This window comes from Chelonia mydas, chromosome 22 (genome assembly GCF_015237465.2).
Source record: "Chelonia mydas isolate rCheMyd1 chromosome 22, rCheMyd1.pri.v2, whole genome shotgun sequence".
Classification (NCBI taxonomy): domain Eukaryota; kingdom Metazoa; phylum Chordata; order Testudines; family Cheloniidae; genus Chelonia; species Chelonia mydas.
In genome coordinates, this window is record NC_051262.2 from 11,781,983 (window position 1) to 11,804,242 (window position 22,260).

General features: G+C 43.7%; 1 protein-coding gene and 1 long non-coding RNA gene across 7 annotated transcripts in view; one reads left to right on the plus strand and one right to left on the minus strand.

Moving 5' to 3' along the window:
• Positions 1-9,142, minus strand: part of LOC102939157 (tubulin-specific chaperone cofactor E-like protein) — a 98,180-nt gene extending 89,038 nt beyond the window's left edge. Inside the window, exons 1-4 of one of the 4 annotated variants that reach the window (XM_043534170.1) lie at positions 8,988-9,105; positions 6,534-6,608; positions 5,494-5,605; positions 1,010-1,159 (exon numbers count right to left, since the gene is read on the minus strand). In XM_043534170.1, the coding sequence (XP_043390105.1) occupies positions 1,010-1,159; positions 5,494-5,497 (154 nt within the window). In that variant the 5' untranslated portion in view covers positions 5,498-5,605; positions 6,534-6,608; positions 8,988-9,105. Of the gene's footprint in view, positions 1-1,009; positions 1,160-5,493; positions 5,606-6,533; positions 6,609-8,987 lie in introns of all 4 variants that reach the window. The other 3 variants (XM_043534169.1, XM_037882211.2, XM_037882210.2) reach the window with 3 other exon arrangements.
• LOC114021128 overlaps positions 8,866-22,260 on the plus strand; it is a 33,126-nt gene continuing 19,731 nt past the window's right edge. Inside the window, exons 1-3 of one of the 3 annotated variants that reach the window (XR_003565798.3) lie at positions 8,866-9,428; positions 15,588-15,750; positions 17,723-21,989. This is a non-coding gene — a long non-coding RNA (uncharacterized LOC114021128). Of the gene's footprint in view, positions 9,429-15,587; positions 15,751-17,722; positions 21,990-22,260 lie in introns of those variants that run through there. The other 2 variants (XR_006287077.1, XR_006287078.1) reach the window with 2 other exon arrangements.

Here is a 22,260-nt window from a genome sequence, read left to right on the forward strand (position 1 = left end):
GGCAGAGCTTACGTCCCTGGATCTCAGTGCTGTATAGGGCTTTACTTTATTGGCAGGAGAACCTTGGGCCAGGATTCTTTCAAACTGACAGTAGAGTGGGGTGGGGAGAGTCAAACTAATTTTTCAGCAACTATCCCCTTGCCAGTAATTAAGAGCTTTAATTAACCTCTGAGCAACTAAAATGAGCAGGAGTTCGCATTTCACAGATGAGGAAATGGAGGTGAAGTAATAGTCCCGAAGTCAGAGAGGACACGGAGGAGGACTGGGCACTACAAATCAAGAGTTCTTGGCTCCCAGTTTCGTGCCTAGAAACCTGCCCCAGCACCTTTGATCCAATCCTGTAAGCCTGTTCAATTTCAAGTGGCTGCTGTGGACAATGCCAGGCTAGCAGCGTGCATCTATATGGTGCCCCGATCCTAACTGGGGACTGTGGGCCCTACTGCAGTATACATATTAAACAGTGATACAAGCCATACAGCAACACAAGTGTGATTATTTGGTTTTGTAATTCAGTAGGATTCTTCCTCCTGGATGAGTGGAAAGCTTGGTTCTCAACCAGGAGTCTGGGGCACCCTAGGGGGCCGCAAGCAGGTTTCAGGGGGTCTGCCAAGCACGGCCAGCGTTAGACTCGCTAGAGCTCAGGGCAGACAGCTAAAGCCCTGCCACACGGGACTTCAGCCCGGGGCACTGAGCCCCATCACTCGGCGCTGAAGACAAAGCCCAAGGAACTTAGCTTTGCGGCGACCCCTTTGGTGTGGGGCCCCGAGCAATTGCCCCGCTTGCTTCCCCCTAATGCTGGCCCTAGCTTTTATATACAGAAAAACAGTTGTCATGGTACAGCTGGGCTGGGCTAGGGAGCTTTTATAGCATGTGTGTGTGTGTGTGTGTGTGTGTGTGTTTGGGGGGGGGTGGGGCACGGCAGAAAGAAAAAGGTTGAGAACCCCAAGCTATGGGATGAAATGATCCTGCCCTCAAGCCCTTGTATGCACAGCTCCAGTAGGAACCCTACCTTTCATAGGTGATCCCTGTGGCGTTGCTGGGACATGCACCCCCATTCCAGGACCTCGACGATATGGGAAGTTCTCGGGGCTGTATTTCTCACAAAGAACTTGCATGAAACTCCTTCCGCTGGGCTGATCCATATTCCCTTCTTGGAATTCTACAGTTAATGCAGAAAACATCAGACAATATACACAATCCACTGCTAATCAGCTCATCTCCAGAAGGCAGTAGTGAATCTTATGCTACACTTCCTTAAGTAACGGACAATTTTTAAAAAAGCTAAGGACAGCTTGGCAGTAAACAGAGTATACCACCATATATTTTACTCTTCCACCCACAAGCACCCTGAAATACTACCAGGTACTTCCTCAAGACAGTGACCCACAGCACAAATGGGCTGCTTACTGATCTTATCAGTAACTGTGAACACTTCCTAGACTCCCTGGATCAACAGGTCTGAATCCTGACAGAGTCAACTCAGCCCTTCATCACCTCGAAGGGGATAACACTGAGTTCCATGAAGTTAACTGTGCAGGGATGTTTTAAACAAGACCATAAAAATTAAAATCCTACCTGCTCTGCATGGACATTTACGATCCCATGGAACTTAATTTAAAGATTCATCTCAGAGTCGTTGGCTAAAATCCCCAACCCCAAAGTTATGCAGCATGCTGTCTGACATGCTCCATCCCAGAAGTGGCTGCATTTCAGTGATGCCATGTGCATATAGTTCGTAAAATGCATTGGGATGTGTCAGAATGAATGGCGCTATGTAAATATTACAATCATTAGTCCACATAAGATAGTTATTACACACCCAGAGAAACAACGCATTGCTACTATTTAAGCACACAAGACACAGTAGTTAGAATTCCAGAGGGATTAATACAACTATACCCACGACAAACCTATAAAATCTAAATTACAACTGAGCTGCCATTGTCATCATAACAATATCCTGCACCTACATAGCTCGTTTCCCCACAAGGATTGCAGAGTACTTTACAAACATTAATGAATCCTCATAATGCTCTTGTAAGGCAGGTAAGTGTTATCTCCATTTTGCAGATGGGGAAGCTAAGGCAGAGAGGTGTGTGACTTGCTCACAGTCACAGGACTCTGGCATAGCTTAGATCAGAACTGCAGGGTACAGGCTCTAACTCAAACTATTTATCTTAGGTTTGTCTAGGGAGCCCATCATCATAGACAACAGTGCCTCATTCACAGCAAGTTTTAGGGTGAAAAAGATCAGCCTTTTTCAGCTGACCATTTCCAAAGGTGTTAAACTGGGACTGCTACCCAGGCATGGAGAAAGGATGGAAAGATACAGGCTTTTGATGAGGATGTTAAGACTGTGCCATGAATCAATAGCACAAACACATGAAGAAATTGCTTGGCCAGCCATAAAAAAAAAAAAACTCTCGCCAGTTCAATTTTGCAGGTCCCTAATGTATTTCGAAGACGCATCTCACTTGGGTACTTTTGCACCACATGAAGCGAGGTAACATGGAAATTACAAAGCAGAGGTTCTTTTATATGCCAAATCAAAGGGCTTTGTGTATTGTGGTTTGCTGACCTTTACAAAATAGTATCAAATGTCGGCTGGCAGTTACTCAGTGCCTAGATACTATGGTGACTGCCATTCTACATGTGTCCCAGATAGAAGTTAGCTCATCTGTCCTAATTTCCTACCCAGAGGTAGGAACATTTCATAATATTTATGATAACAAGAAATAGCGTTTCATAAAGTCAAGCGAACTGCACAGCACAAGGCTTAATACAGCCCCTGCATCCTAAAATGTAGCCTGCAAGGTATCTGGGTTGAGGAGAAATCCAGAAAGACTAGTGATTTTAACAGCCCAGGGCACAAGTCTACAGTGACGTAGCGCTTTGAAGATGCTGAACAATACAGAAGTGCTAAGGATTATTTTCCTCTCTAAAGTCTCTGAGGACATCCTGTTTGTTTCAGGACTTTGTCTTTTTAAAAGAAACACTGCCATCCCATCCTTTCAAAGAGTCTGCAAATGCTTCGCATAACTGCATGCAGGGTGAGGAAAAAGCTGAGCAACTGCAAGTTTTCACTGCGGCTAAACTTAACCAAAAAACAATTAGCCAGCTGTTTCGATTGCTGAAGAAGGCAAATCAAACCAAGAATATGGAACTACCTAAAGTCAACTTGATACATCAAGTCAAGACACTGTGGTCTAGCATTTAGAGCACTGGAACAGAACTCAGGAGATGTGGGTTCTATTCCTGGCTCTGCCTCTGGAAGAACTTGGGCAAGTCACTTCACCTTCCTGTGCCTCAGTTTCCCTAATTGTAAAAAAAATGGAGAAATGATAATGAGCTCCTTTGTAAAGCATTTTCAGATCTATTAATGAAAAACAATAAGGACTAGGTGTTATTATTATGTTTGCAGGACCGGGGCTATAAAGTTCCCCCGAAAAAAAAATCCTATCGTACAAAAGCTGCCTAAAATTATTCTCCTAAATTCCATGAAATGCAGTCGAACAAGTATAAATGAGGTCAAAATTGGGCCACTGGTGTCTGAGTTTTCCAAGGAAGGTATAAATAATGAAATATTTTCTATTACCAACAGAAAGGTCAACTCAAGCTTGTACATTTCTCTTCATCAATCTGGCGGCTCCAAGAATCTGCCTTCCCTCTACCTAACCAGAAGACTGTATTCATGTCCCCTCCCCACTGCAATTAACTCTTCCTTAGATCCACTATAGGTGGAGATGGATGGCAGATTATGAAAGGAAGAGGAAAACATCTGCTGCATAGATTTCCCTCTGCTGTGAATGATCTGCTTGGAGACCGTGACTTTGCTTTTTCTTGGATGATTTATCTCTGGTCACAAGCTGTTGAAGTACCTCTATCACAAAGGAATTAAATATCATAAGCAGTGAGATGACCTAAACCTATCACCACCATTCTATAAAAGATAAGTTATGCTTGGTAGGTAGGGATTCAGAAGCCCTGTGCTACACAGAATCATAGAACTGAAAGGGACCTCGAGAGGTCATCTAGTACAATCCCCTGCACTCAAGGCAGGACTAAGTATTATCTAGACTATCCCTGACAGGCGTTTGTCCAATGTGCTCTTAAAAATCCCCAGTGATAGAGATTCCACCACTTCCCTAGGCAATTTATTCCAGTGCTTAACCACTCTGACAGGAAGTTTTTCCTAATGTCCAACCTAAACCGCCCTTGCTGCAATTTAAGCCCATCGCTTCTTGTCCTATCCTCAGAAGTTAAGAAGAATTTTTCTCCCTCCTCCTTGTAACAAACTTTTATGTACTTGAAAACTGTTATGTTCCCTCTCAAGTCTTCTCTTCTCCAGACTAAACAAACCCAATTTTTTCAATCTTTCCTCATGTGTCATGGTTTCTAGACCTTTAATCATTTTTGTTGCTCTTCTCTGGGCTTTCTCCAATTTGTGCACATCTTTCCTGAAATGTGGCGCCCAGAACTGGACACAATACTCCAGTTGTGGCCTAATCAGCGTGGAGTAGAGCGGAAGAATTACTTCTCGTGTCTTGCTTACAATACTCCTGCTAATACATCCCAGAATGATCTTTGCTTTTTTTGCAACAGCGTTACACTGTTGACTCGTATTTAGCTTGTGATCCACTATGACTCCCAGATCCCGTTCCGCAGTACTCCTTCCTAGGCAGTCATTTCCCATTTGTATGTGTGCAACTGATTGTTCCTTCCTAAGTGGAGTACTTTGCATTTGTCCTTATTGAATTTCATCCTATTTACTTCAGACCATTTCTCCAGTTTGTCCAGATCATTTTGAATTTTTATCCTATCCTCCAAAGCACTTGCAACCCTTCCCAGCTTGGTATCGTCCGCAAACTTTATAAGTGTACTCTCTATGTCATTATCTAAATCATTGATGAAGATATTGAACAGAACCAGACTCAGAACCGAACCCTGAGGGACCCTACTCGTTATGCCCTTCCAGCATATTATCAGCATAACTGATAATACTCTCTGGGAATGATTTTCCAACATAGTACAACACAACATATAATGGGAATGAAAGTATCTTCTGCTGAAATTCCATGTGTGTGGACATCAAAGCCGTCATGGCATTTTTGTAACAGTTTGCCATTTTGTCCTAAGCCACTTTTTCTTTTAAGTACTCTATCGTCACATGAGGCTAATCACCCATTTGGCGCACACGCCTTCCCCCGAGGCAGCTTCATTTGAGTTATGCAATGTGTAGCGTTTGTGAATGGCAACACTCAAGGAAGGGTCCCTCTCTCATAAAACATACATTTCATGTTGAAATGCACAATATGCTACAGGGATGATACATGCTAACGATCAAGGCTTTGGGCTGAAATGCCCTGATCTTAACATACAGTTGTAGCTCAGTCACACAGAAGAGACAGATATTTGCTTCCAAACATGCACTCAGACCTTCAGTGTTGGAACTTTTAAAATTTTAAAGTTTTTAAACAAAAGAAACTCACTCACCCATAAAGCGCTCTCTCCTTTACTTGGCTTTTTAGTCAACTCCACCGCTGTTCGTGCACTGAGCTAACATCGGTTGGTAAATTCCACATGAGAAAGTCACCTCAATACAACACTGGAAAAGAAAATGTCAGAAATAATTTCAAAAATATTTCATATTTAATTTTTAGCTTAGCAAACCAATTTTGTCTCCAGAGGACAGCAAGCTTAGGGTCTGAGTAACTTTCCCAATTCCCTTCCTGAACAGTTAACACTAGTCATAATCATTCTAGATGCATTTTGCTTTTCCAAAGCTGCACCACTGTTCTACCATGCAAGTATGCATCAATATGGCAAAATATTCAGGGTTAATAATAAAGGGTTAACAGAAAATGCAAGGACAGCATATGGTATTTCAAAGCATGTCTCACGCATACAATGGCACAATATGATAATTTGCACTGTGAGCATTTTTACACAGCTGATTAAAGGGACATCAACTAGTTTAAAAAAATTCTTAATTTTGGATCTAAGTGTTAATGTGGAAATAACTACAAAACCTACTCTGGAAAGGTACCCATGATATTTTAAAAATGTCAATGAAAAGTGTTTTTCTGGATTTAAACCTTTCTCTAAAGTGTTGTGAATTCAACCAACTATATGCTAAGTGTAAGAGAACCAGAAAGTGAAACTGACTAGTAACCGGACTGAAACTGACTCATCCCAGCCAATGAAATACAAAAGAGACAAACCAAGGGAAGCGAAATGTATATCAGAATTTTATGCTTTCCTTTCCAGCGATCTAAGGCACACAGAGGTCAACTTTAATGAAGTTCCAATAGCAGCAAGACTCCACCAGAGCAGAGCCAAACCAGTCTTTCACCTAAACAATAATGCATTTTGACATGCACAGGGACATAAAAAATACTGTTTTTTAAAGGGATGAATGCAACAGAACATGCTCTTTGCTTAATGAAGTTAGGATGTGCATCTCCCATGAAATACTGGCGAAAGTTATTTTTCAAGACCTTTAAAATATTGCATAAACAATAACTCCTACTCACTGTTATGAGGGTTTTCTTAGGAGTTGCTAAGACACATCTGAACACTGAACCATCTATCTGAAATGGTTAATACTACTGGGAGAAAGAAAAGAACCATGTGACAGATGCTAGTCATAACACTTAAAATGCTTCTGGAAGGGACTCAGACACTATGGTGAGGGACTGGGAACAAGAACCTGAGTAGAATAATGCTTCCGTGGTTAACAGAAAACCATAAAACCCCATGCCGTACCAACTGGACAAGATATTCCTCACTTCCTGTCCTAGACTGTTGTATAGTGTCGCTCTGTGCTGTGAAACAGATGCCTAGTTCCACCCTAGATGTGCTTGCATTTCAGTGTGGGGAAAAGGGTACTGAAAGGTTTCTTTGTTAAATGTTATAAAGTATATTGAAATCTTTGGAGGGAGGGAGCAACAAGCAAGTTGTTCAAACCTAGAGAACAAAAACATGATAATAGCAGCCGACATGGATTTGTCAAGAACAAATGGTGTCAAGCCAATGTAACTTCCTCTTTTGCCTGTGTAACCAGCCTAATGGATAGGGGGAAAGCAGTAAAGGGGATATATATATATATATATATATATGGACTTCAGTAAGGCTCTTGGTGCAGTCCCACATGAAATTCTTAGAAGTGACCATATTTCCCTAAGTTTAGATGAAATTACTATAACGTGGGTGATAAATGGTTGAAAGACCGAGTAGCTATCATAGTTCACCGTAAAACTGGCAAGTTATATCAAGTGGGGCCCTTCAGAGATCTGTCCTGTCTGGCACTATTTAATTCTTTCATTAGCAATTTGGATGAAGGAGTGGAGAGTATGTTTATAAAGCTTGCAGATGACACCAGGGTGGGAGGATTTGCAAGCACTTTCTAATACAAGATTAAAATTCTAATTTATTTTGATAAACTGGAGAATTGGTCTGAAATCAATAAGATGATATTCAGTAATGACAAATGCAAAGTACTGCACTTCAGATGGAAAACTCAAATGCACAAAGATAAAATATTGTAGGAAATAACAGCAGTATGACAGAAGAAGATCCAGCGGTTACATTGGATCACAAATTGAATGAGAGTCTACAGTGTGATGCTGTTGTGGGGGGAAAAGGCAAATGTCATTCTGAGATGTATTAACAAGAGTATCATAATTAAGACACAGCAGGTAACTGTTCCACTCTAATCAGTGCTGGTGAGGCCCCAGTTGGAGTATCATGTCCAGTTTGGTGCTTTAAGGAAGGTGTGGACAAATTGGAGAGAGTGCAGAAGAGCGCAATGAAAGTGATAAGAGGTTTAGAAACATGACCCATGAGGAAAAGTTGAAAGAAATGGACATGTGTAGTTTAACTGAAAGCTGAGTTTTCAAATACATAAAAGGTTGTTATAAAGAGAATGGTGATCACTTTTTCTCTGTGTCCACCGAGGGTAGAACAAGTAGTCACCTTAGTTTGCAGCAAAGGAGATGTAGGTTGGATATTAAGATAAACTATTGTTATAGTTAAAAAGCTTGTTGCTGAAAGAGGTTACCAAGGGAAGTGGTGGAATTCACACCCTTTTGGGGGTTTTATGAACTAGTTAGACAAACACCTGTCAGGGATGGCCCAGATATACTTAGTCCTGCCTCAGTGAAGGGGGTGCAGGAAAGGGACTAGATAACCTTTTGAGGTTCCTTCCTGTCCTACGTTTCTGATTCTAAGGTGAGAGAAGTGCAGATGATTACAGCACATATTAGGTACAGCCAAAACCAGTAAAAAGTTAATACATAGCAGAGTTTAACTGAACCTTATACCTTTTTTTTTTTTTTTTTAAATCACACCCATCACTTTTTCTCCTCCATGATGTAGTGAAAATAAGCCAATATCTAGGACATTCATGCACTTGACTAGTGATGCTCAGGCCTCGGGGGCGGGAGGGGGGGAATCAAAGATGCATCTAAATGAAACTGGCTTATATCTGAACTCTCCAGGTGCAACCGGGCATTAAAGGCTAGTTCCACAGACGGTCCGAAGAAAAGCCTTCCCTCTGTTTCTCTCACCAACCACCCAGGCCCCTCGGGCCCGGCCTTCACCAGAGTCAGGAATCGCCCGAAGAGCTGAGGGATCCAGAGTCACTCCGCATCCCCCCCCCCCCCCATCAGGGCCACAGCACCCAGGGTGCAGCAAGCACTCAGCCCGCCTGAGGACCGGGGGGCAGCGACCCCTCTCCCCCAGGGTTGTACAGCCAGTGCCCTTCCCCCCACCTCTCAGGAGCCCAGGGGACACCCGGGGCGCAGTGCCCTGGGCCAGGGCAGAGCAGCCCCCGCCCGCTGCGAGGAGGCCCTGGACGGCTCGGCCGCTCAGAGCCCCAGCGCCATGGGGCGCCCGGCGGGACGCTGAGAGGCCCCCCCACTCCGCGCCGGGGGGTGGGGGTTGGGACGCGCAGGCCCCGGCTTCCCGCCCTCGCCCCCGGCTCTCACCCGGCCCCGCTCTTCCCCCGCCCTGACGCCGCGTCCTGCACTGAGGCCTGACCCGGAAACAGCTTCTCGGCAACCAAACATCACGTGAGCGCCAGCTGCGCGGGTCACGTGAGCAACGTGCGGGTGGGGAAGGGGGATAACAGGGCGGTTACCATGGAGACGGTGAGGCGTCGGGGCCTAGCTGGAGCCAGTCAGCCTAGTCCGGCATGCATTGCGCTCCCCGGGCCTGGAGGTCCCCCAGCCCAGACTCGCCCCCCCGGCCAGTGAATGGGGCAGCATCACAGGGCTGCAGTGACTTCACACCTCATGACATCACAGTCACACGGGGGTGACGTCATAGAATGACAGGGAGGGAGACCCCAAGCTGCTGTGTTGCATCATCTCTGCACAACAAGCTGAGCGCTGCAAAAAAGCAGCAAGAAATACCCCTGGCGCAGGTAGGTGAGTGCTGCTTATTATTAATTATTGCTAGTGTTATTGCTGATGATAATATTTGGAGGAGGGGTGCTGAGAGAAGAGTCCTTTATGTTTGAAATGCAATGTTGGCGACCTTAATCCTCACACTGACATCACTGTCCTCATGCTGCACCATGGTGACAACAGGCAGGGGGCATCCCATCAGCATGGCATAATGCAGGGACATCCCATGCCACACTCACGTTGCCTTGTCGGGCCCTGACGTGGTAGCATGAGGCTGTGGCTTTGCATCATCACACTCCTTCTTTGGAAAATTATTTGAAAAAGCTCTGTGGACATGCTGCAGACGGGGCCAAAACAGAGCCTGGGATCTGAACCCCCTTAGCTGGAGGGAAGCTTAGCTCCAGACCCAAATTGTGCAACTCACACCCATCTATAACCAATACAGACATGTCCTGCTGTAAATACAACCATACAATACAGTGCTGCTGTTGCCCCAGGGAAACGGAAAAAAGTATTCTATGAAGAAAAAGTTATTGCTATCTCATCAATATTGTATTCCAAATTTAGAAAAAAAAATACAAATGAGGGACGATATAAAAGGGCAAAAAAGAGTGACAGGGTGGATTTTTGTTCCACAGATCTGAAACCTAATCCACAGGCAGTTTGGATAAAGGTCCTATTTTAAATACCACACTGCCTTTCCACCCCACTTTTCACCTAATACTTACGGAGGCTGGCAGGAAAGCCCAGCCATCATTTACAAGTTTGTCTGTTTCTGCTGCTTAATCCCTCGGTCATGGCTCCTCTCTGCATGTGACTGGCCATGATGTCACAAGGGAGTATGATAAGACACGTGGAGGATAAAGCAGCAGCCCTGGATAAACTTGCCTGGCAACAAATCTTCCTGATTTCCCACAAACATCCTCAGTGATACCAGACGATAAGAAAAAGAAACTGTCTAAAATGAGGGATTTCACCTCTGCTACAAGTCATCAGTGGAGGAAATTTGTCAGTAGGGTTACATCAAGGATGGTGAAATTAAATGGGTTAAAATCTTTCCATGAGGCATCAGCAGCTCTGTACCTCTCCAGCATCACCAGCACAATACTACTTTTACAAATAGGCACCTATCCACAGCCCATCAAGACAATTGAACACAATAGTATCATTATGGATGCTATCTAGATGGATGGAAGGAAGGCCAGTCGAGAGTGTACAGCGCTAACCTGGGCTGTGAGAAACCCACATCTCTACCACAGACTTCCTGTGTGACTTTGAGGAAGTCATTTAGTTTCTCTGTGCCTGTTTCTCTATTAGTAAAATGAGGATAATACCACTTCCCTTCTTTGCAGGGTTATTGTGAGGGCAAATACATTAAAGACATGCGGCACTCAGATATTGCAGTGATGGGGGCCAGCTAATTATATCAGATCTATTGTGATCTCTTTGGGATAGTAGCTTTGTCATCCTACCTAGCTAAAGCACATACCATGCTGTTGGTATAATACAAGTAATAATACAACTGACTGAGCTGAGGGCAAAACTCTTGGGACAGAGCAATATCAGCAGTTGCCTCCACAGTGAAACTCCACACCAGAGATCACAACGGGCCCAAGCCTGAGCATTTTCAGAGCACTCTGCTGTAACAGTAGTTGTCAACATAGCATCTAGGTACCAGTTACAAGGTTAAGAGCTGCATTAAGTTAGTTCAGAACTGGTCCTGCCTACTGCCACTCTTTGGTTCAGCCTCTTTCTCTCATTCCCCACCTCTGCTGGTTGCTGGGCCTTCATTCATGCAGGAAGGCTTTTAAACTAGAATATTGGGTTTGCAACTGTAATAAAAAAAGGCTGGTAAGAAATATATCGATTTCCTGGTCCCGGTCACCTGTCCTCATTCAGGGTTACAAAAGGTTCCTACCCTGTCAGTGTCTGGTCAGTTACCACAGTTGCTGTCACAGTATGGGCCTGTGCTTTCACATGTTGTATCCCCAGTGTCACCCTGAAGTTTAGGTGTGTGTCATACCCATGAAGTCAGAGCCATGGATTTGTTACCATGGCAATATGCAGTGTTAGAAGCCACGCTATCAACACTCCAAAATATACACACAGCTTTCACAGGGCTGGTTTTCTCTTTAACAGAGAAGAAACACTTATCTACATTCCTCTGAATGGAATATTTGCTTCCTTTTATACATTCCTGAGAGCGCTTTGTCTCTGTTTTCTTTGCTTCCCGCCTCCGCATCTGTTTTCATAAGAGAAAAAACCCAGATGCATTCAGAATATGCAGTCTTCTTGTAACAACCCTCATGTTTTTGCACAAGTTACCTAAGCTATTCAGTCACTAGTACACAAAGAGTAAGAATGTACCTTAGCTCATAACTTGTGCCATCAGATGGCATTTTGATACCAAATTCATTTTAATTGCTGCGTTCTAGAGTTACAGATTCAACTGGACATAATAGATTTCCTTGTTGACCTCTACTGGATCAATACTGTGAGTGTGAGATTATGACCAGTGCACTCCCATGGCTAAATACAAGTCTGCTTTAATGGGGACTACATAACTCAGAGAATTGGTAATGGGATATAGTCTTTCACCTGTAGCTGCCAGTCTGAATTTAGCCTAACCTGGTTGTGACTGAAAGTGCTTATCTGTTGGCTGTCTCATGGTCCATGTGAAAAGAGTTTGGTGGGTTCCAATTCAGTACGTAGTAGACAGGTATCCACATCACAAAACCACACCCGCCACTAAGTACACCCCTTCGCTGACAGTCTCAGCAGAGAACTCAAGGACCAAATAGGTTATGGGAACTAAATTCACCTCTTCACATTTCCTCTAACGGTTGAGGACCCTGTTGGTGGGAAAATGTGGGGGAAAGTTGTACTGCTACTTACCTGTAATGTAGCTATTCTGTGAATGGACAGTAGGCTTCACTCAATAGGGCATTAGTCCTGCACCATTCATCAATAATAAATTCATGCTGGGTGAAAGACGAGTTTAATCCTTATTTCATTATTCTGACACATTTTAAAGAGGAACCAGTACCCTGGATGCAAACATTCCCGAACCCAGAGAAAGTTTGGCTCAAGATTCATATCCCATGGCTTATGCCCAACTCTACTGTACCATATTTAATTTCACGTAATAAGAATGATTGGGACGTATGGGAATGAGGCACCCAAGCCCCATTGATTTTCAGTAGTATTTGGGTGCCCTATCCACATTCCCAGCTAATAAAAATAATAGTTAACACCTTTAAATCTATGGATCCAAACACATTTCAGAAAAGTTGGTAGGTCTCATTATCCCAAATTTACAAATGGAGAAACTGAGGCATGGAGAGGTGAGGTGAGTTGCTCAAGGTCACACAGGGAGTCAGTGGCAGAGACAGTATGAGTTTAATATCTACTGGATGCTGCTGCCTCCAAATCATCATCTAAATATTGAAATGATTCATTAGTTTTATTTTTTCATGTTTGGCAAAAATTTAAACATCTGTGGCTTTTTACTTCTTCTTTTTTTTTTAGCTTTTACATCCATTTGCTTATTGGTTTGACAACCACATCTTCCTTCACCCTTGGGGATTATTCTTCAGATCCTCAGAGAGACTTCAATTTTCTCACACATCTCTCTTCCTTTCACTTAATTTAAACATTTTTGGCCAATTTCAGATTTTAATAATGAGAAATAAATTTGGAGTTTTAATAAGCGTTGAGAGGAGAACTTTCATTTCGGCTGGGGATTAAGAAGGGAGCTAAAGGTGAAAATCCCGTTAGACATATCATCCGAATTTGAGCTCTAGAGCAGCAGCAGGGCCCGATCCTGAGAGATACTAAGGCCCTCCACTTCCATTAACATCAGTATGGGTATGTCTATTCTGCATCTGAGCATGAATCTCCCAGCACAAAGCCGCTGACTTGTGGTAGTGGGGCTTGTGCTAGCACACAAAAAATAGCAGTACAGATGATAAAGCTCAGGCTGGAGCTTGGGTTCTATAACTTTGGGGCGGGGGCGGTTCAGAGCACCGTCTACACAACTATTTTTAGCATGCGTCCAGCTAGCACCGATCTGTGGACCCAGGCTGTGGGGCTCACTGTCAGATGCAGTGTAGACATACATGGAGATTTTGAGGGCTCTGAGCCTTTTAAAATGTGATGCTATAATATAAATGCACAGCATTGGTAGCTCTCAGATATTTATCTAATAACTTTAAAATCCAACTTCACTTACTGCTATCCCCAACTGATCAGCTCAAAGCAGCTTCTCACTAAACCATTAATTTAAAGTCACAATTCACAATGACCTCAGATTTCACATAAGAGCTTCATGAATCATTTTGTGGGTCTTTGTAAGTTATCCAGGACTAATGCACTCTCGCGCTACTTTTCAAGTAGGCATCACTAGACTATAATCATTTAAGTATAATATCACCAGCCCACAGATAATACTTGATTCACTTTTGATTTAACAAAATCAGATTGCAAAATAAAAAAACAAATCAATAAATAGCAGCACATTTCTGCTAGTTTTTGGTTGGTTTCTGAACTCACCTTGAGATGATCATGGGACAAAATGGACTTTAACCCTTTTGTTTAAGATTTTTCCTGCTTTCCTGGCTAACCATTAACAGCTAAAGGGGAGAGCTTTTCAGGTAATTCCCTGAAACGTGCAAAAGTCTTGTGCTGTCTATTTGCACAGCAGATTAATTTTACTCAGCAAATATGCAGTGTAGCTGTAGCCATGTTGGTCCCAGGATATTAGAGAGACAAGGTGGGTGAGATATTTTTATTGGACCAACTTCTGTTGGAGAGAGAGACAAGCTTTCAAGCCATACAAAGTTGGTCCAATAAAAGATATTACCTCGTCCAACCTCTCACCCAGACAGGGAATAAACAGCTGAGCTTCCAGGCACACTGCAAGGTCTAACTTGCCATCAGCTACCTGATATTTAATAGTTTTATACAGTTTAAGGCCAGAAGGGATCATTAGATTCTCTAAACTGGCCACTTGTATATCATAGACCATTAAATTTCACCCAGATACCCTTATATTGAGCCCAAGGACATTTGTTAAATCAAAGCATTTCAGTCCTCAGGGGACTAAATTGTTATGTGCCCCTGGCAGACAACAGGGGTGACCAAGGTGCCACCAAATGTCCAAGGCCCCTGGAGAGGCAGAATATTGATTAAGTGAGTCATGCCCAGATGATCCCAGCAGGTGATCCACACCCCATACTGCAGAAGAAGGTGAAAAAACTCCAGAGTCCCTGAATAGGGCAGTGATGGTTTGAGACTCTGGCAGGGATTGCACAGAGAAGCTGATGAATGTTTGTTATATTTATGCTGTCTCTGGGTTATTTGATTTGGTCTGATCTGGTATAATTGATGGGTCTGTTAATTTATCTGTGTGTTTTTGCAAGATAGACAAGGGAGCCCAGAACACTTCAGGTGGGCTGGTTTTTTTGGTACAGTTTAATAAAAATAGGAATACATAACAAACAGATCAAGGGACTGTCGGAATGTCCCAGCTCACTTCTGTTGTCAGGTTACAGCACAAAAAAAGCAGGTGTTTCTGAGATACTATTATTAATTGTATTACCATAATGCCTCAGAGTCCCAGTCACAGACTAGGACCTCATTATGTTTGTACAGGGCCTAGCACAAACTGCTAAGGTTCCAAAGCATAAATGTCTGTACAGTGCAAAAGCAATGCAACTGGCACCAAAACCAATCTGAGCAAACGGTAATCAGCGATATGGAGGCACTGCAGCCTTCTGGTTAGAGTGCAGAATTCGGGGTTCTAACCCCAGCTGTGCTGCTGACGTATTGTGCAGAATTGGCAAGCCACTTCATGTTTCTGTGCCTCATGTGTAAAAAGGGGCTAATGATACTTACCTAGGATTACTGAGATAACGTCTGTACAGCATTTTGAAACAGCGAAACTGCTGTTGACTTCAATGGGGCCAGTATTTCACTTGTAAAGTGCAATCTGAGTGTGGAGTTTTGTTGAGACATAGCAGTGAATGTGGGGGACCAAAAGGTGTTAATATGAGTGCCATGATCCCTGAGTATGTGTGCCCCACCAAGTGAGCTGCCTAGTGTGTTAGCATTACAATGTATCCCCACTCAGAACAGCGCTGAGGCCACGACTGAGAAATACCTTCCTTGTATCCTCTATAGGAAAAAAGCTCTCTGCACCCACAAGCATGGCAGACCTTCCATTCAGCTCCCAGAGCGCAGACACCAGCAGCACTAAGAGATACCTGAGAGGGCACCGTGGGCAAATCAGCTCAGCAAACTCTGGACTCCTGCCACATAACAACGCACCTGTGAAACACAGCAGGTATGAAAGGCAAGCATGGGTACAGATTATGCTAAGAGTCCTCACCAAGCTGAGAAGGGTCCCTGGTGCAGCCTACCTAGACCCTCCTAAGGGGTGCATAACTCCTTTGGTAAGCTGGGGGATTGTCTGTAATTCTCCAAAGAGGAGCCAGCACTATCTGTCCTCTGCACAGTTTGCGGAGACCTGATTCTAGCTCATTCTCTGCCCAGAATGGAATACAAGGAGCAGCCAAGAAAGAATCCGCTGTCAGCTGCTCGTCACGTCACAGGGTCTGACAGCCAAGAGCACAAGTGGCATGGGATAGTGTCAGCTTTCTAAACCCTAACCCAAAGCATCTACGGACCTAGCTAGAGGGGAACAGGTGATGGGGCTCCAGGCACGGAACTGGTTGGGCCTTCCTTTGCCAGCCCTGCTGGAGTATGGCTTCTTTCGGAGTTGGGAGGAAAAATCACGAGCTCTGTAGCTCTCCCTGATCTTGGAAAGGGAAGTACATAGGATCTGGCCCTTGGAAAGATGCTGGCCTATTGATAGGATTTCAGCTTTCCTTATGTTGAAGCAATTATTATTTGCTAACACATGGCAATTCTCCAGCACCTTTCATCCAAAGCTTTCAAAGCCCTTTGCAAATGCAAATGAATGAAGCCTCACAACATGCCTCCCCTCACTCCCATATATCAATCTACAGCACTTATCTGGTCCCCATCACCCTAGTATCTGAGTGTCTCACAGTCTTTAATGTATTTGTCCTCACAGGGCAGTGCTATTATCCCCATTATATAGATGGGAAACTGAGGCACAGAAAGGCTAAAGGATTTGCTCAGGGTCTCACAGGGAGTCAGTGGCAGATCAAGAAATTGAATCCCCAACTCTCCCAAGTTCCAGCTAGTGCCCTAACCACTGCATGATCCTCTTTCTTCATAGTAGCGATAATCTCCCCCATTTTACTTGTGGGAAAATTGAGGCACAGAGAGGTCTAGGGAATTGCTCCAAGTCCCACAGCAAGTCAGCAGGAGTCCCAATTCCCTGCTTTAACCATGTGGTTACTTTGTTCTCTGTAAACAAAATAACCATATGCAAAAGCAAGGACAGGCTGAGTGGCCAAGGACACAGTACTGAGGTATTGTGGCATGCTATGGCCCTCCATCTTTGAATAGGTCCCTTTGACATTGTGATTTGTCCATGTAGGTCAAAGGTGTTCCCAACAGACAGGTCATGTGCAGTGCTGATAGACTGGTAACATCAGATATGATTTAAAGACAACAGGCCGAATACTACGTGGTGCCTCACGGGGAGTCCAGCCCAGTGTGTGCATGAGTGTTTGAGTTTCACAGTTTTGCACCTCTGGGATTCTGGGCTGTTCCAGGGACCAGCTTTAAGTCTCTGGCCTAAATTAGAGTAGCCCCTGGAGCTAGATTAATTTACAACTACTTTCCCCCAGCCACCCATGGTCTGTTCTGTAGTTCAAAATAGCTGGATTATCCCAGATGCTCCCCCTCCTGTCCTATGACATCCCTGGCCTCTCCCCAATACTGGTGGTGGTGGTGGGTACTGCAGGGGGGGGCACGCTGCAAAAGTTCCCCAAGGGAGCAATCCTCACCATTCTGCCTCCAGAGTGGCACAAAGGGGCTCTAATGAGGGATGGGATCTTGCCCAGGGGCTGCTTGTGTGGGTTGGTAGTAACTGGGGTTTACAATTTACAGAACATGGGGGAGTCACTAGGATCCAGGGCTGTCTCTGCAAAGGCTGTGCCCCTATATTGTCTCCTGGCCCCGAGCTCCATTCAGTCCCTTGGTGATGGCTCTGGTAGAGCAGCACCGCCAGAGGCTTCAGAAAACACTGCTGCCCTGTCCCTTCAGGCAATGGAAGGGAGAAGTGGTGGTGGGCAGGGAAGGTGACTGATAATTTACATAGCATAGAGAAGGAAGCTAAATCTGATTTAGTCAGTATTAACGCATGCTCTTTTGTCCCACAGGTTTGGGAAAGGAGAGAATCCAGCAGAGTAATTATTCCAGAATAGTGTGTCCACATGGGGCCATTAGTGGAATAGCTATAGTGCAATAGCTGTTCTGCTCCAGCTGGGCTGGTCAACTTCCCCATGTAGCCAAGTCCTAAGAAACCTCAGCTGTTACTTTTGATTAGAATTTGGTATAGAAATCTGCATTACATTCACACACATATCTGCCCAGCTCCGTGCCATCTGAAATTACCAACAAACAGATCCTCTTAATGCGAGAGTGAGTTGTATTGACACTTGACCCTTAGTACAGAGGCACTTAGCAGTGTCACTCTGGATTTCAGGGTCCTTACTACGCTCTGACCTCCATTTAGGCTGCCTATAGACTAAGCCTGTCATGGCTGATAAATGGCGCAGGAATAAAACTGGAGGCTGTGTGTTCATCTAGTCCTGGTTTAATCCTGCAAGCAATAATCAGAGCATCTCCTGTGATCCTCGGGCTGTTTACTGTAGACTCTGGAAGAACAATAGGTTTTTGGCAGACAAATCAGTCATCTTAACGCTTACCTGGGAATAAGAGAAGTATTTTTTCCATGCTCATTTGCATTTGCTTTAGGCTTAGAAATAAATTACATCAAATCTCAGTTCAGCGAGAACTAAGCCTGGAGAAAGTCAAAGGACTAAACTCATCAGCATTACCTGGGCCCTAGGGAAGGGCTGATGTGAGATAGGAAGTGTTCTCTCTTTGGGGTCTAAAGCGACATGAATTGTTGGGGGGCCAAACAGAGCTGCAGAGATACAGGGCCAGATCATCAACTGGTATAAATCAGTGTAGCTTGACTGATGTCTATGGAGCTGTGCTGTTTACATGAGTGGAGGATCTGGCTCATATAGGGTATTAAACCCTCTCTGTGCTGCACTTCAGTTTGTGTCTATAGTACACAGTTTGTCTAGATCCCTAGCTGGTGTAAATCCCTTGAACATAACTCCCTTGAAGTCCATACTGATTTATAGGATCTGAGGATTTGCCTATTTAAGAATGCTCGCAGCTCATTAACAAAAACCTAAGCCTGTTAGAAATGATTCCATCGTTAGTACCTTTAAATTCCAGTGGGCACCTTTAAGCAAACATTCCATTGCAACCCTAGTGCATGAGAACTGGAAAACAGAACTGACCAGAAACAAAAGTGAAACTGACTAGCCTATTCTCCTTGGTCCAACTGAGAAAAAGGGAATGCCAAATAACGTAAATAGTGCAAAAAGTAAATATTAAATCTTTTCAGTTTTGATAATCCAAGCTGTTATTTGTCACAGTGATAACAATGTTTGTTTTGAAACAAATGGTTCAGTATTTGATGTGTGGTATGAAAACATATCTAGAAAATATATAATCACAAACATGACTGTGTCTGTCTTAAAGCTGGCCAGTGACATTTGGGTCTTAGAGGATTGACAGCTCTGTTGATAACCACGGTGCTGGAATATGAAGAGGAGACTAGACTATTGGGCTAATAAAGTTAGCTTCCTTCCCTTTTATTATTGATCTCTCTTTAGCAGACCTTTTTGGAAGCTGGTTTTAAGTTGCACTTTACACTGTTAAATGGCTGCCAGGTTCTACCTGAGAAGCAGCTGCACATTAATGGGGTTTCAGCTGGTCCCTGCCTACAGTTTGTGAAGTACTTTTATCCCAAAGATGCAATATTATTTGCTGTAAAAGGGAGTATTAATTCAGCTGGAATGGAGTGCATTCCTTCCTGAAAAATATCTGAGTTGTATCCATTGTACTGATCCAACTGATAAGAGACTGAATTTCTCACCATCGCATCGAGTATCAGAGGAGCCTACTTTTGCTGAATTCATCACTACTGCTTTCAGGTGTGTGTTTTCAATCAGTTTGTGGCCATCAAATCATAATGGGATTTCTGGCACTTTGGGTTCTTTATATTCTACTCAGCAGGCATTTGTGCACATTTATCTTCTCCTTTACAAACTCTGTTCAAGTTCCAGCTTCTCCTTTAATTTACAAATTATGCCCTCCAGCATTTAGACTTTTCCCAGTACAGCAGCAGCATCTTTGGAAGGGAATTTATAAGACACTGAACTTTCTGGTATCATGGTTCTCCCCAATTTTTCTTTTAGATCTCTATTTAAAATCTGGTTTAGAATTTTTGCAGATTTAGGGCCCAATTCTGATCTCATTTATGCTACTGTTGTATCAGCATAACTCTACTTGCTTCTATGGAGTTACTCTTGATTTTACACCAATGTGAATTTAGTATCAGGCCTTTAAATGTACAACCACATCCCTATTTCCCCTGAAGTCAATAGAACTATGCCAATTTTACACCTGCTGGCAGTTGGGCCCAAAAGTCCTGTTAGAAGGGATAGGAAGGACAAGTGGGATATTATAGGTAATTAGTTAGGGACAAAGAGATCCAAATCCAGTTAGCTGTGGTTTGTCTCTTTGAACAGGCATTTTTTCCTGTTCTCATAGGCAACATATAACATGGTTTCCTTAAACTCAGTGTTGAACCCTGCCTCTGTTTCTCCTTTCTCACATACCCCAGCGGACCAACTCACCAGCCAGCTGCATCAATGAAACAAAGCTCTTTCCTTCCCTTTTCCCAGGAACCTATTTACTGTTCAAACAAACTCAGTCTAACACCAGTCAAAACAAGAATACCAGGTCCTGTTGCATGGCCCCTTGTAAGGTATCTACTTCAGAAGGCTGCTTACACTTTCCCCACCTAGGTCTTTCACCTAGCTAGCATTACATTAAACCCTTTCCTTACCCTAGACCCACCCTGTAACTCTCATCCCTGAGTTAACTTCCTGTCAGACCTTTCTCTCACCTAAAGGAAGGCAACTGATTAATCATAAGCAGGAAGGCTGACCCTTAAAGGGCAACCCCATCCTATGACACCACCATCAAGGAACAATTTTGGTTCTGAAAGGGTTAAACAGTCTTCTTCACTATTATCCAGTCAGGAGAACTGAACTAAAAAGAGATCTTTTTGTCATTTTCAGCTTGCCATAGTCCTGCTGGTTTGCAAGCCACAAAATGTCCCTCTTGTGTTTTAATGTTCAGTAACAACTCCCACGCTAGACTTGTGAAGGCCATGGGTCCACATCAACACCTTCCCAGTGCCCACAGTTAGTTACAGGCTAGACTTCAGGGGGAAGTGCTGAGTGAAAAATTAAACTGCCTGGAGTGCAAAACGAGTGAAACTTTCATCACAAAAGAATCCCCAGTTTGAGTTATTCTCATACTAGAGCCTCTCCTAACCAGTAAGACTGGCCAAGCTGCAGGATGTGTGTTTGCATATTAACAGGGGAGGAAGGTAACCAAAGGAATTTAGGTAATAGGAACACTCGGTTTACATGCCTCCTGGGTTCAGCAGTGAAGCTCTTGTAATGGACGAGGGAGGCAGGGGGCTCTGGTGAAACAATTAAAAGGGATTAAAGCCAAGTATTATATTTTAATTGATCTAATCGTCACCTCCCAGTGGAATCCACAGAGCTATCTTACTAGAATTACCCCCATTTTATCAAGAGATGGCTACGGTGGGAAAGTGCAATTTGGATGGCAAACCACTCCAAATCTTGACCTTCATTAACATGTGAGTGGGATTGGCCAAATGAAAGAGGCCGTCAAAATGGTTTCCAGGGTGAGAACAAAGAGTGGGGGGAGGGAGCGTCTGTTCCTGCTCTGTTTGTGTACTTATACATAGGCCATACTTATAGGATGGGGACCTCTATCCCAGAAAGCAGTGACTATGAAAAAGATTTGGGGGTCATGGTGGATAATCAGCTGAACATGAGTTCCCAGTGTGATACTGTGGCCAAAAGTGTGCATGTGTAATGTAGGGCTGCATAAACGGGAATAGCAAGGAGGCATAGAGAGGTTATTTTACCTCTTTAATTTGGCAGTGGTGCAACCGCTGCTGGAAGTTGAAGCTAGATAAATTCAGAGTGGAAATAAGGTGTACATTTTTAATGCTGTGGTTTTAATTTTTAATTGGACCATTGGAACAATTTACCAAGGTTTGTGGCGGAATCCCCATTTTTAATTCAAGGTGGGAAGGTTTTCTATAAAATATGGTCTCAGAATTATTTTGGGGCAGCGCAATGCCCTGTGTTCGACAGGTCAGACTAGATGAGCACAAGGGTCCCGTCTCGCTTTTGAGTGTGAGTGCACCATGTAAGCCCCTCCTCTGTGTGTGTTCTGAAAGACATCAGCCAAGGCTTTCAAACCAAACCAGCTTTTATCCATCCACTACTAGTTCAAGGTTTATTTATATTTTTATTGTAAACAATCTGATCAAACAAAAAAACCCACAACCCCTCAATATACAGACTCTGATAGAAAATACAGCCTGGGAAAGGAAAGCTGACAAAAAATAGATAAAAGTAAAGACAAATCAAGAGCGAACTGGGCTGGTTTATTTTTCCTGATGTCCTCAGTCTTAGTGATGACTGGGAGATTCCCTCAGCATAGCAAAAGGAAAAATGTCTGGCACTGTCAAGTTCCCTCTTTATTCACTGTGGCAACCGGT